This window comes from Typopeltis vanoorti, chromosome 1, assembly GCF_054136105.1.
Source record: "Typopeltis vanoorti isolate ZY-2024b chromosome 1, IOZ_Tvanoo_1.0, whole genome shotgun sequence".
Taxonomy (NCBI): Eukaryota; Metazoa; Arthropoda; class Arachnida; order Uropygi; family Thelyphonidae; genus Typopeltis; species Typopeltis vanoorti.
Window position 1 is genome coordinate 5,700,155 of NC_143549.1, and position 16,504 is coordinate 5,716,658.

The following is a 16,504-nucleotide window of genomic DNA, read 5'->3' on the forward strand; positions in this document are numbered from 1 at the left end:
AATGTCATTGATATAAAAGTTAAACAATATAGGTCCCAGTACTGAGCCCTGTGGAACCCCACTTGTAACCCTCTGCTTCCTTGAAACTGCTCCACCATACACAACTCTCTGATACCTATCAGACAGCCAATCCTGAATCCAGTTGACCAATCTGACATCCAGACCCATGTGCTGCAACTTAAATATCAGCTTATCATGTGGCACCCTGTCAAATGCCTTCGCTATGTCTAAGATAATTGCAGTATATGCCTTTCCCTCATCTAATGTTCTTGTAACTTTATTATAAAAGGCTAGCATATTGCTAAAACAAGAGCGCCCTTTCACAAATCCATGTTGGCTCTCACAGATAACATTATCCTCTTCTGCCCAGTGCTGTATACGGTCCCTCACTCCTTTCTCCAAGATCTTAACAACTACTGATGACACACAAACTGGCCTATAATTAGACACTTCCAGTCTGTTACCACCCTTATGCAATGGCACTATCTTACCTTCCTTCCATTCCCTGGGCACCTTTGCCAAAGCCAGACTTTCATTGAAAAGCCAGGTTAAAGGCACTGTCAGTTCCCTAGCACATTCTCTCAAAACTCTGGGTGAAATACCATCCAGTCCCACAGCTTTACTGACATCCAGAGTACTCAGTATCTGAAACACATTCTCCTCCTGTACTTCTAAACCTCAAACCAGCCCTATCCCTCTAGCATTAAAACTGACTCCTCTAGGATGAAATACTCCAATAAAGTGTTCGGATAGTAAAGATTATAATATCATGTCCTTTTGTATAGATATTAATAGAGGAGATGTAAGAGGAAGCAAGACAAAGAACAATATAGGAAAGAAGTATGGCTAAGAGTGAAGGAGGCCATACTCAGGTTCCCAGGGTGTGCCAAGTCTGTACTTGCAATTGCAAGTCCCTGGGAGGTACTATAAATTAAAGATACCAAGAATTATATTAGTTTAATTCTTTATCGAAGTGTAAGTAAACAAAGTTTACACTTGAAGTATTTTCAGGACTGGGGCAACTCATATGTAGAGGCTAATGACTTCACATCACTTGCCTTAGCATCCCATAATGCAAAGCACATATCCTTACAGACATGTATAATGCTACATTATGGGAAGGATCACTACCCAGACTGGTTTTTGACCTTTATTGATTTTAATAATAATTTATATTTTAATAATATAGTAATGTAGTATATAATATAATAATTTAATACTTTAAAAATAAGGTGTGACACCTTTTGGCTACCTGTATATGAAAATATGACTTCTGCATTACTTCAACATTAATATCACCTCCATGTCTGGCTCCCACTGATGAGACCTTAATAAAGGTCGAAACCAGTCTGAGTAGTGACCCTTCCTGTAATGCATAGCATTATACATGTCTGTAAGGATATATGCGTTGCATTATGGGATACTAAGGCAATTGATGTGAAGTCATTAGCTTCTATATATGAGTTGTCTGATAGTAGTGAAAGCATGAATGGTCAGTGAGTTCAAGCAGTGGTATGATAGACTCCACGTTTTTTAGGAAGGGCCTCATGATGAGTCTTTTGGCTCCATGGAACCCTGAATCATCATCATAATAAAAATACCCCATCCCCCCTTATTTCTTAAACACTTTCAAGAGCAGTGCAAAATTATCGCTAATCTTATATTTAGGAGATATTTAATTTAAAAAAAAAATAGCATCATCAAATTCCTGCCATGTACCTTCAAGGGGTGTACAGGATATAATAGTACTACATGAAAGAAATTACATCATTACTAACTTCCTATCTACAATTTTCCTCCAAATCAGTCTGTTACTTGTCAAAACTCCAACATTATCAGATCTTATGTTTCTATCGTCTAAGGCACTTTGTACCGTTTCAATCCACCTATATCTTGGTCTTCCTCTGGGTCGTTTTGCTACCAACCTGGCAGAGAACACTTGTTTTGCGAATCTTTCTTCGCCCATTCTGTTTAAGTGACCATACCACCTGAGATTAGCTCTGCTAATGCATTCCTGAATGTTGACAATGTCAAGTTCTTTCCTAATATCCTCGTTTTTAATATGATATTGCCATTGATGCCATCTGTTCATGCCTATAATCTTTCTCAGGACTCTCACATCTGCGGTCTCTAGTCTTTGGTCAAGTGTTTTACTTCTGAACCAGCTCTCAGATCCATAAGTTAAAACTGGTTTGAACACTGTCTTGTATATATATATATATATATATATATATATATACAGGGTGTTCGGGATAAATTTGACATATTTATAATTAATTATATTTTTCCGTAAGTTACATGTATTAACACACACTTCTCTTCATTTAAAAGTTTGGACCCTTCTTCATTCATATACAAGATGTCAGAAAGGATGGATAGCTGGAACCCACCTGAATCATGGAAGAGAATAACTTGTATCATGATGATTCGTGCCCGCCATCAAAATAAGGATATTACGACTGCTGCCCAATGCTCCCTGAATACAGTAAAAACAATCAGGCATGAACTAGAGACTTGCAATGGTGACTACGAGGATGTAGCAAGAAGAAAGATCCCTAGCAGACGATCTGATTGCGTTCGTACAGCAGAATTCCTCGCAAATCTGCAGGAACAGGTGTTGAAGAACTCTGGCATTGGAATTCGGGCTTTGTTCGTGGAGTTGCTAACTGTAGTCAAGCCCTGGATAACAAGGGTAGCCAATGGTAGGCCGTATGTATGGCAGCAGGATTCGGCCCCTTGCCACACCTCTGGGAAAAGTCAAAAATGGTTGTCTGAAAATTTCTACGACTTCACCAGTCCAAATGTTTGGCCTCCAAACTCCCCAGACCTTAACCCCATGGATTATTTTGTATGGGGCGCAGTTGAAAAAGACACCAATCGCACTTCCAGTAATACAAAAGCCCAGTTAATGGATAAAATTAAAACAGTTTTTGCGGCCCTTCCCAGGGAGACTGTAGCATCAGCTTGTTCGAGGTTCCGAAGCAGAATTGAAGCTGTGATCGATGCTAATGGTGGTTATTTTGAGTAAATCTTGTTGATAGTATTGTAATTAACTCTGCCTGTAATGTTTTTTTGTCAATTCATTAAATTTAATAGATACAAAGAAGATTTTCTTTTTCCTTACGAAACTGTCAAATTTATCCCGAACACCCTGTATATATATATATATATACAGCTAATTTAGTGTTCCGACTAATTTCTCTCTTATTCCATATGAATTTATTCAATTGGCTTCCCACCATACCAGCTTTACTGATTCTGTTGTCTTTTTCTATATTTAATTTACCATCTTCACTAAAAATCGTGCCTAAGTAGCTGAAATGTTTCACTTGTTCCACAGGTTCTCCATTCATAACACAGTTGACATTTTCAATGATTCTGCCTATTTTCATTGTCTTTGTCTTTTTATTGCTGACCTTCATACCATATCTATTACAACAGCTATTCAATTTAGTCAGAGAATCTTGCAGACTTGTAGCGGATTTATTTAGACATATGACATCATCTGCATAAAGCAAAGAGCTGACATTAACATCTCCAATTTTGATATCATGTTTAATTCCACTTTCCTTCATAATGTGATCCATATAGATAATGAATAACAGAGGGGATAATGTACATCCTTGTCTCACACCAGATTTAACATTAAACCATCTTCCTGTACTTCCTTCAATTCTAACTGCTGACTTACTACTCAAATAAAGACTTAGTATTGCTTGATATAATGCCCCATTGACACCATATAACTGTAGCGTTTTTGAATAGCTTCTCTCTTGGCACCTTGTCATATGCCTTTTCCAAATCAACAAAACTTAAATACAGATCTCTGTTATATTCCCATGCTTTCTCAACTATTTGTCGTAAATTGAAGATCTGATCCTGCAGCCTCTATTTGGCCTGAATCCAGCTTGTTCTTCACCGAGCTTTTCTTCCACAATTCTTCTCAACCGTTTCTCAAGTATACTTACATAGATCTTGCCAGGAACACTCAGTAGGGAAATACCTCTGTAATTCTCACATTCAGTTTTATTTCCCTTTTTATATATGGGTACTATGAGAGCTCTACTCCAATCATTGGGAATTTGTCCCTCTGTCCAGGCTTTCTGAACTATGCCGTGCAGCCACTGTAAGACTTTTATACCACCATACTTCAGCATTTCTGGTCGAATATCATCTACTCCTGCTGCCTTTCCACATTTCAAGCCTTTGATGGCTTTTTCTACTTCAAGTATGGATATGTATTCTTGACTGCATGCCTGGTCAGTGTTTTTTACCACTGTACTGTCATCACTGCTTGTTTCATTTAGCAGTTTTTCGAAGTAATTACTCCATACTTTAAGAATATCTTTTTCTCCCATTTTCATGTCACCTTTATCATCTATTACTCCTTTTACAGCACTCTTTCTTCCATTCCTAAGCTTCTTCAACAAACTCCAAAATATTTTGCCACCTTCTTGATATTTATTGTCTATCAAAGTCCTCCATGACTTTTGTTTAGCTAGTTTTGCAGAGTGTTTAGCATTCTTGCATTTGTCTCTGTATTCTGTAAGAGCACAAGCTGACTTATTTGCCAGGAACCTTTGATATGCTTTCTTCTTTTCCTTCACTTGCCCTTTAACTTCCTGTGTCCACCAGGGAGTTCTGATTTTTTTATCCTTGCAGACAAACTCACCACATGCCTCTCTGGCAGAATCAATCAATGTTTTCTTCAGAGTTTGCCACTGAATCTCCAAGGTTTGATTCCTGTTCTCAAACTCTTTCATTTTTTCTTCAATAATCTTTGTGTATTTTAGTCTACAGTTCACATCAGAGGGCTGCTCAACTTTTATTTGCTTTAAAACTTTCTTACATGTTATTCATTTCAATATGAAATTCAATTTTATCCTGCTCAAGACTAAATAGTGATCACTTCCAATTTCAAATCCTCTGTACACTCTGGTGTCCTGCACCAGGGAGAAAACATCACTATCAACAATAACATAGTCAATGAGACTTTTCTTATTCCTTGCCTCTTCTCTCCATGTGAAATTGTATACATTTTTATGTTGGAAAATGGTGTTAGTAATAACCAGTCCATGTCCTGAGCAGAAATCCTACAAGTATTTGCCATTATTATTTGCTTTGCTCTTTTCTCCAAATTTTCCCAAAATATTTTTGTATGTCTCACAATCATTTCCTACTCTGCTATTTAGATCCCCAACAAGGACCAACTTTTCCTTTTTCATTGTGTCAGTTGCTTTTTCTAAAGCCTCAAAAAATTCCTCCAATTCTACCTTAGTAGAACCTTCTGTGGGACCTTAAGCACAAATAAGTCTCATTGCCCTGTTCCCCATTCTCATATTTACCCACATTACTCTACTTGAGACTGACTGCCATTCAAGAAGATTAGCATCGTCTTTTGTGTTGAATACTATGGCTACTCCTTCTTTTCCTTGATTGTCATTGCCTGAATATAACATTTTGTATTTATTGCTCAGAAAGATCTCACCAATTTTTGTCTTTTTTGTTTCAGTCACCCCTATTATGTCGATCTGGTACTTATCTAATTCTTCAGCTAGCTCCATTTCTTTGCCATTCAGGCTTCTTATGTTGATAGTACCAATCTTTAACTCTGGTGATTTTGAGTTGGGGTGTGTTTTCAGATTTGTTCCAGTAGCTGACTTTTCGCTGTTCGCCTTGGTTTCCTGGCGAAAACAACGGGGGGGGGCCCTTGTTTAAACGGGCGACGACCCAGCCGGCATGAAATTTTGTTATGTTGTACCATCATTTTCTATATTGGTTTAAGTCAATAAGAATACAATTTGGTCTGCTAAATCCCAAATTGGTAGCCCATCCTCGTTCGTTCAGTATCTAGGTAGATACCCAACAGGGTGCACCACGAGAAGGTGAGGATTGGACATTAGGTCAGAAGCTCTGTATGGGTCTCTGCATTCCTTTAAAGGCTATGTGGAGGTCTCCTCTTAGTTATACAAAATAATCAAAAAAAAAATAGCCAAAATGCTAAATAACCTCAACATCACATACATCAAACTAGAAACCTTTACCTGTTCATTGATGACAACTATGCAGGTAACATTGCTTGCTCTCAAGATACAAGTAGATAACACTTATTTATTTCAAAGAACAGAATACAGTTTGCTTCCATCATCATTGTGGCAATTCATGACTTGGCAGCCATTCTTGCAGTATCCTTCCTGTCATACAGAATTATTATTATTATTCAGGTCTCCATGGAGTCGAAAAACTCATCGTGGGAGGTCCTTCCTGAGAACATAAAGTCTGTCAAGACTCATCGAGGGGAAATCCCCCCCCCCCCAAGAAACACAAAGTCTATCATACCACTACTTAAACTCATTGACCGTTCTCGCCCTCACCACTCCATCAGGCAATGCATTCCACGGTTCAACCACCTCCACGCAAAGAAACCACTCCTCACCCTCTTGAAGTTAGCAACAGAAATGTAGCTCTCTTCCAAATCTAACAAATCATTATCATTAAATTCCTGATGTGCACCCTCAGGGTTTATACAGGATATTATATTAGTAGTATGTGAAAAAGTTAATCCATTATTAGCTTCCAATTAACAAATTTCCTCCAAAATAATCTGTTATTTGTCAAGACTGATATTATCAAATCTTATATTTTTATCTTCTGAGGCACTTTTTTACTGTATCAATTCACTTACATATTGGTCTTCTTCTGAGTCTTTTTCCTACCAACTGGAAAAGAACATTTGTTTTGCTAATATTTCCTTTCTCATTCTGTTTAAGTGAGCATACTATCTGCTAACACTGGCCAGTTTTTTTTTCTAATATCCTAATTTTTAATACAATACTGCCATTAATGTTATCTGTTTATTTCCCTAATCTTTCTCAGAATTCTCATATCTGTGGTCTCTTTTATAAAGTGTTTTATTTATTACCCAGCTCTCAGATCTATTAGTTAAATTTGTTTTCAACACTGTCTTGTATACTATTTTAGAGTTTAGATTAATTTCTCTCTTATTCCATATAAATGTATTCAGCTGACTTCCTACCGTACCAGCTTTACTAATTTTGTTGTCTCTTTCCATATTTATTTTGCCATCTTTACTAAAAAATTGTTCCTAAATAGTTGAAATGCTTTACTTGTTTCTGTCTATTTTCATTGTCTTTGTCTTTTTATTGCTGATATTCATACTAAATTTATCATCATCATCAACTTCCTTCCATGTACCCTCAAGGGGTGGTGTACAGCATATGATAGTACTATATGAAAAATTTACATCATTACTAACTTCCTATCTACAATTTTCCTCCAAATCAGTCTGTTACCTTTCAAGACTCCAATATTATCAGATCTTATATTTCTATCTTCTAAGGCACTTTTTGCTGTATCAATCCACATATATCTTGGTCTTCTTCTGGGTCTTTTCCCTGCCAACCTGGCAGAGAACACTTGTTTAGCTAATCTTTCCTCATCCATTCTGTTCAAGTGACCATACCACCTGAGATTAGCTCTGCTAATGCATTCCTGGATGCTGACAATGTCAAGTTTTTTCCTAATATCCTTATTTTTAATATGATATTACCATTGATGCTATCTGTTCATTCCTCTAATCTCTCTCTCTCTCTCTCTCTTATTCCATATAAATTTATTCAGTTGACTTCCTACCATACCAGCTTTTTTGATTCTGTTGTCTATTTCTATATTTAATTTACCATCTTCACTAAAAGTCTTGCCTAAGTAGCTGAAATGTTTTACTTGTATATAGGTTCTCCATTAACAATGCAGTTGATATTTTAAATGTTTCTGCCTATTTTCATTGTCTTTGTCTTGTTATTGCTGACCTTCAAACCATATCTATTACAACAGTAATAGATATGGTTTGAACTGAAACTTGTATATAGGTTCTCCATTCACAATGCTGTTGATATTTTAAATGTTTCTGCCTATTTTCATTGTCTTTGTCTTGTTATTGCTGACCTTCAAACCATATCTATTACAACAGTATTCAATTTAGTCAAGGAATATTGCAGACTTGTAGAGGATTTATTTAGAAGTATAACATCGTCTGCATAAAGCATGACATTAACATCTCCAATTTTGATATCAGGTTTAATACCACTTTCGTTCATAATGTGATCCATATAGATAATGAATGACACAGGGGATAATGTGCATTCTTGTCTCACCAGATTTAACATTAAACCACCTTCCTGTACTTCCTTCAATTCTAACTGCTGACTTACAACCCAAATAAAGAACTAAGTATTACTTGATATAATGCCCCATTGACACCATATAACTGTAGCATATTGAATAGCTCTTCTCTTGGCACCATGTCATATGCCTTTTCCAGATCTACAAAACTTAAATACAGATCTTTGTTATATTCCCATGACTTTTCAACTATTGTCGTAAAGTGAAGATCTGATCCTGACATTCTCTATTTGGCCTGAATCCCACTTGTTCTTCACTAAGCTTTTCTTGCACAATCCTTCTCAACTGTTTCTCAAGTATACTTTCGTAAATCTTACCAGGAACACTCAGTTGAGAAATTCCTCTGTAATTATCATACTCAGTTTTATTTCCCTTTTTTATATATGGATACTATGAGAGCTCTACTCCAATCATCTAGAATTCTTCCTTCTGTCCAGGCCTTTTGAATTATGCAGTGCAGCCACTGTAAGACCTTTTGACCAGAAATGCTCCATACTTAAGTATTTCTGGTCAAACATCATCTAAATTTATTACAACAGTTATTCAATATGGAGTAAAAATTGAGGTGGGACTAGCTTACAAAGATAGAAATAGTTCAGTGTGAGGTGTAAAAATTAATAGTGGTATTAAGGGAGGTTTGTGTGTGTTTGTGTGTATGTATTTCTGTCTTGTTTACTGTTGAAATTGACTTTTTTTTTTCTATGATTTTGTTTCGTCATGGTGGTTACTAGAGAAACTCTAGTAACCACCATGTATCCATGCCAGTAGATGGAATGGATTTGTAATTAATCTTGGATTTAATTTTATGGATTTGAAAGGGAATGAGAGAGCTAGATTTTTCTCTCATAGGGCATCATATGACTGGAATGAATTGCCTTTGGAGGTCCTCAGCACAGATGGTGTGAATGAATTTTATAATAGTCATGATCTGGTGTGAGATAGGGCCCTCCCTTGATGAGTTTCTGACTCTCTGAAAGTCTCTGGTAATAATAAATGAGTGAGGCCACTTGCAATCTCCAACTCTAAAATTCTAGGCACGAAGCAGAAACATCTCAAAGCCATACAGTGAATACTAAATAAGAATATGATTATAAGCTATCACTGTCTAGGAATGAGATAGCATAAAACAAAAGTCTTTCATAACCAGAACTGGCTAGTAATAAGATTCTGATACTCTGATGTAGAACACTGTATAGCTGCTTAAAACTAATGAGATTCTAGATAATTAAACTTAATGAACTCCATCCAGCTAGCTATTCATTTTCACTGGAGGTCATGCTAGGATCAATGTTTGGTCAAATTAGTAATGGTATAATAGTATGCTGTGTGATAACTATCATCTGGAGTATTATTCTCCATAATTTTTCTGTAATATTAGAGAAAAGCATGTGATGAGGAAAAAGTTTACAAAATTAACTTACATTGTTGAGTTTTATATCATAAACTTACACTTGATTCTCTATTTTAATAACTGCAAATAATAATAATTAAAAAAAAACTTAAATAAAATTTTTTTTTCAAATTTAAGTTTTTATTTTTTAAAAATTAATATATTACATTTTTTTAGTATATTCTGCCTTTATGTCTGTTTGGTTATTTCTCATTATGTTTTTTATCACTAAATATGCACATAGGAATTGCTGTATTTGCATGGAAGGGTGAAACAGAAGAAGATTTCTGGTGGTGTATCGATCGCTGTGTTCATTCAGACAGCTGGCAACCAAATATGGTAAGTATAAAAAAATTTGTCAGCTCCTTGTATATCTGTAGTAATACCATTTCATTTCACATCATTTCCTAGTATAAACCATAGTACACTGGTGTCCAAAAGCTATTGATGGACAACTTTTTTTTTGCCTGTAAATGAAAAAAAAATATTTCATGAATATAGCCAAATGTGGACATAAATTTATTGCCAGCATACTAATAAATTATATTACATAAAAAAAAGTGTTATAAATTTCATACACATTAAATTACAAAGCTTTTTGGCTAAAATTACAATTTTCCTAAAGATTGTAGTTAAGGAATTAATTTACAGTACTTACAGAAAACTGTGCAGAGAGACATTTCAGTATGGAATATGTCCATCCCAAACTGTGATGTAGCTCTCACAGTGTTGTACCATGCTTAGCACCAAGTGATTCAAGAGTTCCTGAGGCAAATTTGCCACTCCTCCTTCAGAACAAAGATAAGGCCTTGTTTGTTTTCTGGAGGGGAATTTTGGGCAGCAGTGTGTCTCTGTATTGCATCCCAAATGTGTTCTATGGGGTTGAGATATGGGGAGCATGCTGGCCACTCAATTCAATTAATATCCTCAGTCCTCAGAAGCATCTCCATTGCTCATGTATGATGTAGTGTGGCACTGTCATCCATGAAAATGAATTCTTCACCTGCAGCACTTCCGAACAATTGAACATGATGTTGAAGAACTTCATTGAAATATCGTTCACCATTCATAGTCCCTTTTTTCCTAAATGGGTGCACTTGTAGTTCAGTGCATCCATTAAGCATAATGCCTCCCCACGCCATGATACCAGCACTGCCATATCTATCTATTTCAAGAACATTCTTGTGATGTAAGCAGCACCACTTTCATGGCAAATCAAATGTTCTCTAGAATCAGAGGAAAGAGTACATTAGCTCGTTGGTGTCTTTTCCAATTTTATGGATACAACATCACGGAAAATATGCTCTGTGATAGGCTGTGAATAAAAGGACACAGACTGTATAGGCTTTCAGGCATATTGGCTTAACTGTCATAGACATCTTGTGACAGTTTGTCGATATCCGCATATGTTTTGCTGATAAATCCAAAAATCTGTCATGCTCTGTCAGTGCACGACAACTGGGCGATAGCCAAGTGGGTGACGGTTAATTGGACGACAGAAACATAAAAATTTTTGCACGCTTAGCAGGTATACGATTTGGCGGATTTGCTTTCGAAATGTTTTATTTTTTTTGTAAATATTGATGAAATAATATATAAATATATAAAAAAAGTTTTCACTATTGATATAATTAAGAATTTTTTCAGTACTATTTTTCACTTGTTGGGACACAAATAAAATATTCATAATAATAATTGTACTTAGCAATTTGTTTCATTTGATAGATAATCAAGAGTTTAAAATTTATTTAAATTAATTTACATGTTATATATACAATTTGCTTCATGTTACTTATAAATATGCCAAGTGTTAAAAAAAACAAGTCCCCCTTCAAAAAAAAAAAAAAATAGTATACGATTAAAATTATAAATTTTGAATATATACCTTTTATTTATTTATAGTTGTTCTTTGCATGTTGTAACTGTAACGTTGACACATATTGAAAATGATGTAATAAAAAACAATTAGTCATCAGCATCATCAAATTCCTGCCATGTACCCTCAAGGGGTGTACAGGATATGATAGTACTACATGGAAAAAATTACATCATTACTAACTTCCTATCTACAATTTTCCTCCAAATCAATCTGTTACTTGTCAAGACTCCAACGTTATCAGATCTTATATTTCTATCATCTAAGGCACTTTGTACCGTATCAATCCACCTATATCTTGGTCTTCTTCTGGGTTGTTTTGCTACCAACCTGGCAGAGAATACTTGTTTTGCTAATCTTTCTTCGCCCATTCTGTTTAAGTGACCATACCACCTGAGATTAGCTCTGCTAATGCATTCCTGGATGCTGACAATGTGAAGTTCTTTCCTAATATCCTCATTTTTAATATGATATTGCCATTGATGTCATCTGTTCATGCCTATAATCTTTCTCAGGACTCTCATATCTGCGGTCTCTAGTCTTTGGTCAAGTGTTTTACTTCTGACCCAACTCTCAGATCCATAAGTTAAAACTGATTTGAACACTGTCTTGTATACAGCTCATTTGGGGTACTGACTAATTTCTCTCTTATTCCATATGAATTTATTCAATTGATTTCCCACCATACCAGCTTTGCTGATTCTGTTGTCTATTTCTATATTTAATTTACCATCTTCACTAAAAATCGTGCCTTAGTAGCTGAAATGTTTTACTTGTTCCACAGGTTCTCCATTCACGACATTTTCAATGATTCTGCCTATTTTCATTGTCTTTCTCTTTTTAATGCTGACCTTCATACCATATTCAGTTTAATTCCCTTTTTATATATGGGTACTATGAGAGCTCTACTCCAATCATCGGGAATTTGTCCCTCTGTCCAGTCTTTTTGAACTATGCAGTGCAGCCACTGTAAGACCCTTATACCACCATACTTCAGCATTTCTGGTCGAATATCATCTACTCCTGCTGCCTTTCCACATTTCAAGCCTTTGATGGCTTTTTCTACTTCAAGTATGGATATGTATTCCTGACTGCATGCCTGGTCAGTGTTTTTTACCACTGTGATGTCATCACTGCTTGTTTCATTTAGCAGTTTTTCAAAGTAATTACTCCATACTTTGAGTATATATTTTTCTCCTGTTTTCATGTCACCTTTATCATCTCTAACTCCTTTTACAGCACTCTTTCCGCCATTCTTAAGCTTCTTAAACAACCTCCAGAATATTTTGTCACCTTCTTGATATTTGCTGTTTTAAGGATACTTGTGGCATAAGACTGAATGATAAATGCACGTAAACACAAGAAAGATATTTAATTAAACAAATATTTCGGTCTTGAAATAGCAGACCATCTTCACTGGTATTACAAGAACAGTTTTAAAAAATACAAGCTAGAATACTAACAATAGATCCTTAAAAATAGAATTTTTAACGGTTACTTAGTGATATAACATCACGCGCCGTGTTCTATTTTTAACCATCTGTTGTTAGTATTCTAGCTTGTATTTTTTAAAACTGTTCTTGTAATACCACTGAAGATGGTCTGCTATTTCCAGACCGAAATATTTGGTTAATTGTATATCGTTCTTATGTTTACGTGCATTTATCATTCTTCTTGATATTTATTTTCTATATTCTTGCCAAAGTCCTCCTATGACTTTTGTTTAGCTAATTTTTACACAGCTTTCTTACATTTGTCTCTGTATTCTCTAAGAGCACAATCTGACTTATTTGCCAGAAACTTTTGATATGCTTTCTTCTTTTCCTTCACTGCCTCTTTAACTTCCTGTGTCCACCAGGGAGTTCTAATTTTTCTATCCTTGCAGACAACTTCACTACATGCCTCTCTAGCTGAATCAATCAGGGCTTTCTTCAAGGATTGCCACTGAATCTCCAAGGTTTGATTCCTGTTCTCAAACTCTCATTTTTTCTTCAATAATCTTTGTGTATTTTAGTCTACAGTTCACATCAGAGGGCTGCTCAACTTTTATTTGCTTTAAAACTTTCTTACATGTTATTCATTTCAATATGAAATTCAATTTTATCCTGCTCAAGACTAAATAGTGATCACTTCCAATTTCAAATCCTCTGTACACTCTGGTGTCCTGCACCAGGGAGAAAACATCACTATCAACAATAACATAGTCAATGAGACTTTTCTTATTCCTTGCCTCTTCTCTCCATGTGAAATTGTATACATTTTTATGTTGGAAAATGGTGTTAGTAATAACCAGTCCATGTCCTGAGCAGAAATCCTACAAGTATTTGCTTTGCTCTTTTCTCCAAATTTTCCCAAAATATTTTTGTATGTCTCACAATCATTTCCTACTCTGCTATTTAGATCCCCAACAAGGACCAACTTTTCCTTTTTCATTGTGTCAGTTGCTTTTTCTAAAGCCTCAAAAAATTCCTCCAATTCTACCTTAGTAGAACCTTCTGTGGGACCTTAAGCACAAATAAGTCTCATTGCCCTGTTCCCCATTCTCATATTTACCCACATTACTCTACTTGAGACTGACTGCCATTCAAGAAGATTAGCATCGTCTTTTGTGTTGAATACTATGGCTACTCCTTCTTTTCCTTGATTGTCATTTCCTGAATATAACATTTTGTATTTATTGCTCAGAAAGATCTCACCAGTTTTGGTCTTTTTTGTTTCAGTAACCCCTATTATGTCGATCTAGTACTTATCTAATTCCTCAGCTAGCTCCATTTCTTTGCCATTCAGGCTTCTTATGTTGATAGTACTGATCTTTAACTCTGGTGATGTTTAGTTGGGGTGTGTTTTCAGATTTGTTCCAGTAGCTAACTTTTCACTGTTCGTTTTGGTTCCCTGGTGAAAACAACGGGCTCCTTGTTTGTTGTTTTAAGGATACTTGCGACATAAGACTGAATGATATAATCACGTAATCACAAGAAAGATATTTATTTAACCAAATATTTCGGTCTGGAAATAGCAGACCATCGTCGGTGGTATTACAAGAACAGTTTAAAAAATATACAAGCTAGAATACTAACAATAGATCGTTGAAATTAGAACATGCCGCGTGATGTTATATCACTAAGTATGAAACGAAATATTTTGAAGTAGAAACATGATTGAATTTGCTATTAAAAAAAAAAAAAAAAAAAAAAAAAAAAAAAAAAAAAAAAATTAATGAGTAATCTTGATTAGGCTTTCCCAGATTTTTGATATAGATATGCAGTCATTACGATTCAGGTTGGGATGATGGAGCAAGGCCTCCACGCTTTCCTTGAACAAACGTTCGAACCTATAACGGGATCTATGTAAGAGGCGCGTTTTGGACCAAAGGATGCTGTGGTCAGTTTCAATCCCGTGTTGAGCCAGACCAGACTTTTCAGGTTTATTGTGAAGAATGGATGATTGATGTTCTTGGATTCTTTTTTCAAGAGAGCGTCCAGTCTGTCCAAAGTAAGAGAGATCACAGTTGCAAGGAATTTGATAAACTCCAGGAAGAGATAAAGTTGAGCGTTTGTCTTTAGGAGAAGGAAAATGAGAAGACAATTTGTTAATAGGAGAATACGTAGCTGTTAAATCATATTTCTTCAAAATTCTTGCGATAGGTCCAATTCGTCCAATAGTAGATTGCATTGATTCTCCTACTTACCGTATAGCCAAATATCTAGCTAAATTACTGAAATCTTACATTGGCAACTCGAGTTCTTTTTTAAAAAACTCCTCAGATTTCTTAGAAAAATTAAAAGATGTCTCATTACAACCTACAGATCTTATGGTTAGTTTTGATATAGAATCTTTATACACCAATGTACCTCTTAAGGAAACTTTAAAACTACTTGCTGACATCTTTCCTCAAGATATTATAAAACTATTCGATTTCGTTATACATTCTGGTTATTTCATATGTCAAAACAAATTTTATAGCCAAGTAGAAGGAACAGCCATGGGAAGTCCTCTTTCTCCAGCTTTAGCCAACTTTTATTTGGAACATTTAGAAAAAGTCCTCTTCACATCTAGTTTCCCTCTACCATCTTTTTGGGTAAGATATATAGATGACATATTTGCTATTTGGCCTCACAGTAAAAACACTTTATCTTCCTTTTTAAACAGTATTAATTCCTTACATCATCGCATAAAGTTTACTATGGAATTAGAAGAAAACAACCAGTTATCTTTTTTAGACGTTCTCCTCATCCGATCATCTTCAAATATTCTTACAACTACAGTATACAGGAAACCAACATTCACAGGTCGTTATATTCTGAAAGAATCAGCCCATCATCCATGTCATAAAACAGGAATTATAAAATGTCTCATCAAAAGAGCCAAAACTAATTGTTCTACTTTTGATTATCTACAGAAAGAACTTTCTACTATCCAGCAACACATGAAACTCAATGGCTTTTCTGAAAAAAGTATTCAACGTCTTCTTACATCTTATAATCCTCCACAAAACAACAAAGATTCAATACGTCGAGTACCTATTCCTTATATCTCCGGTATTTCAGAACCTATCGCAAGAATTTTGAAGAAATATGATTTAACAGCTACGTATTCTCCTATTAACAAATTGTCTTCTCATTTTCCTTCTCCTAAAGACAAACGCTCAACTTTATCTCTTCCTGGAGTTTATCAAATTCCTTGCAACTGTGATCTCTCTTACTTTGGACAGACTGGACGCTCTCTTGAAAAAAGAATCCAAGAACATCAATCATCCATTCTTCACAATAAACCTGAAAAGTCTGGTCTGGCTCAACACGGGATTGAAACTGACCACAGCATCCTTTGGTCCAAAACGCGCCTCTTACATAGATCCCGTTATAGGTTCGAACGTTTGTTCAAGGAAAGCGTGGAGGCCTTGCTCCATCATCCCAACCTGAATCGTAATGACTGCATATCTATATCAAAAATCTGGGAAAGCCTAATCAAGATTACTCATTAATTTTTTTTTTTTTTTTTTTTTTTTTTTTTTTTTTTTTTTTTTTTTAATAGCAAAT

At 35.4% G+C, this 16,504-nt stretch overlaps 1 protein-coding gene across 5 annotated transcripts in view; it reads left to right on the forward strand.

Moving 5' to 3' along the window:
• Positions 1–16,504, forward strand: part of LOC150109760 (adenosylhomocysteinase-like 1) — a 440,710-nt gene that overhangs the window by 264,545 nt on the left and 159,661 nt on the right. For all 5 annotated transcript variants that reach the window (XR_016549840.1, XM_090408492.1, XM_090408303.1 and 2 more), the window contains one exon: positions 9,837–9,931. Coding sequence is in view for 4 of the 5 variants with exons in the window: in XM_090408492.1 (XP_090264618.1) it covers positions 9,837–9,931 (95 nt within the window). In the remaining variant the exon portion in view is untranslated. The remainder of the gene's footprint in view (positions 1–9,836; positions 9,932–16,504) is intronic.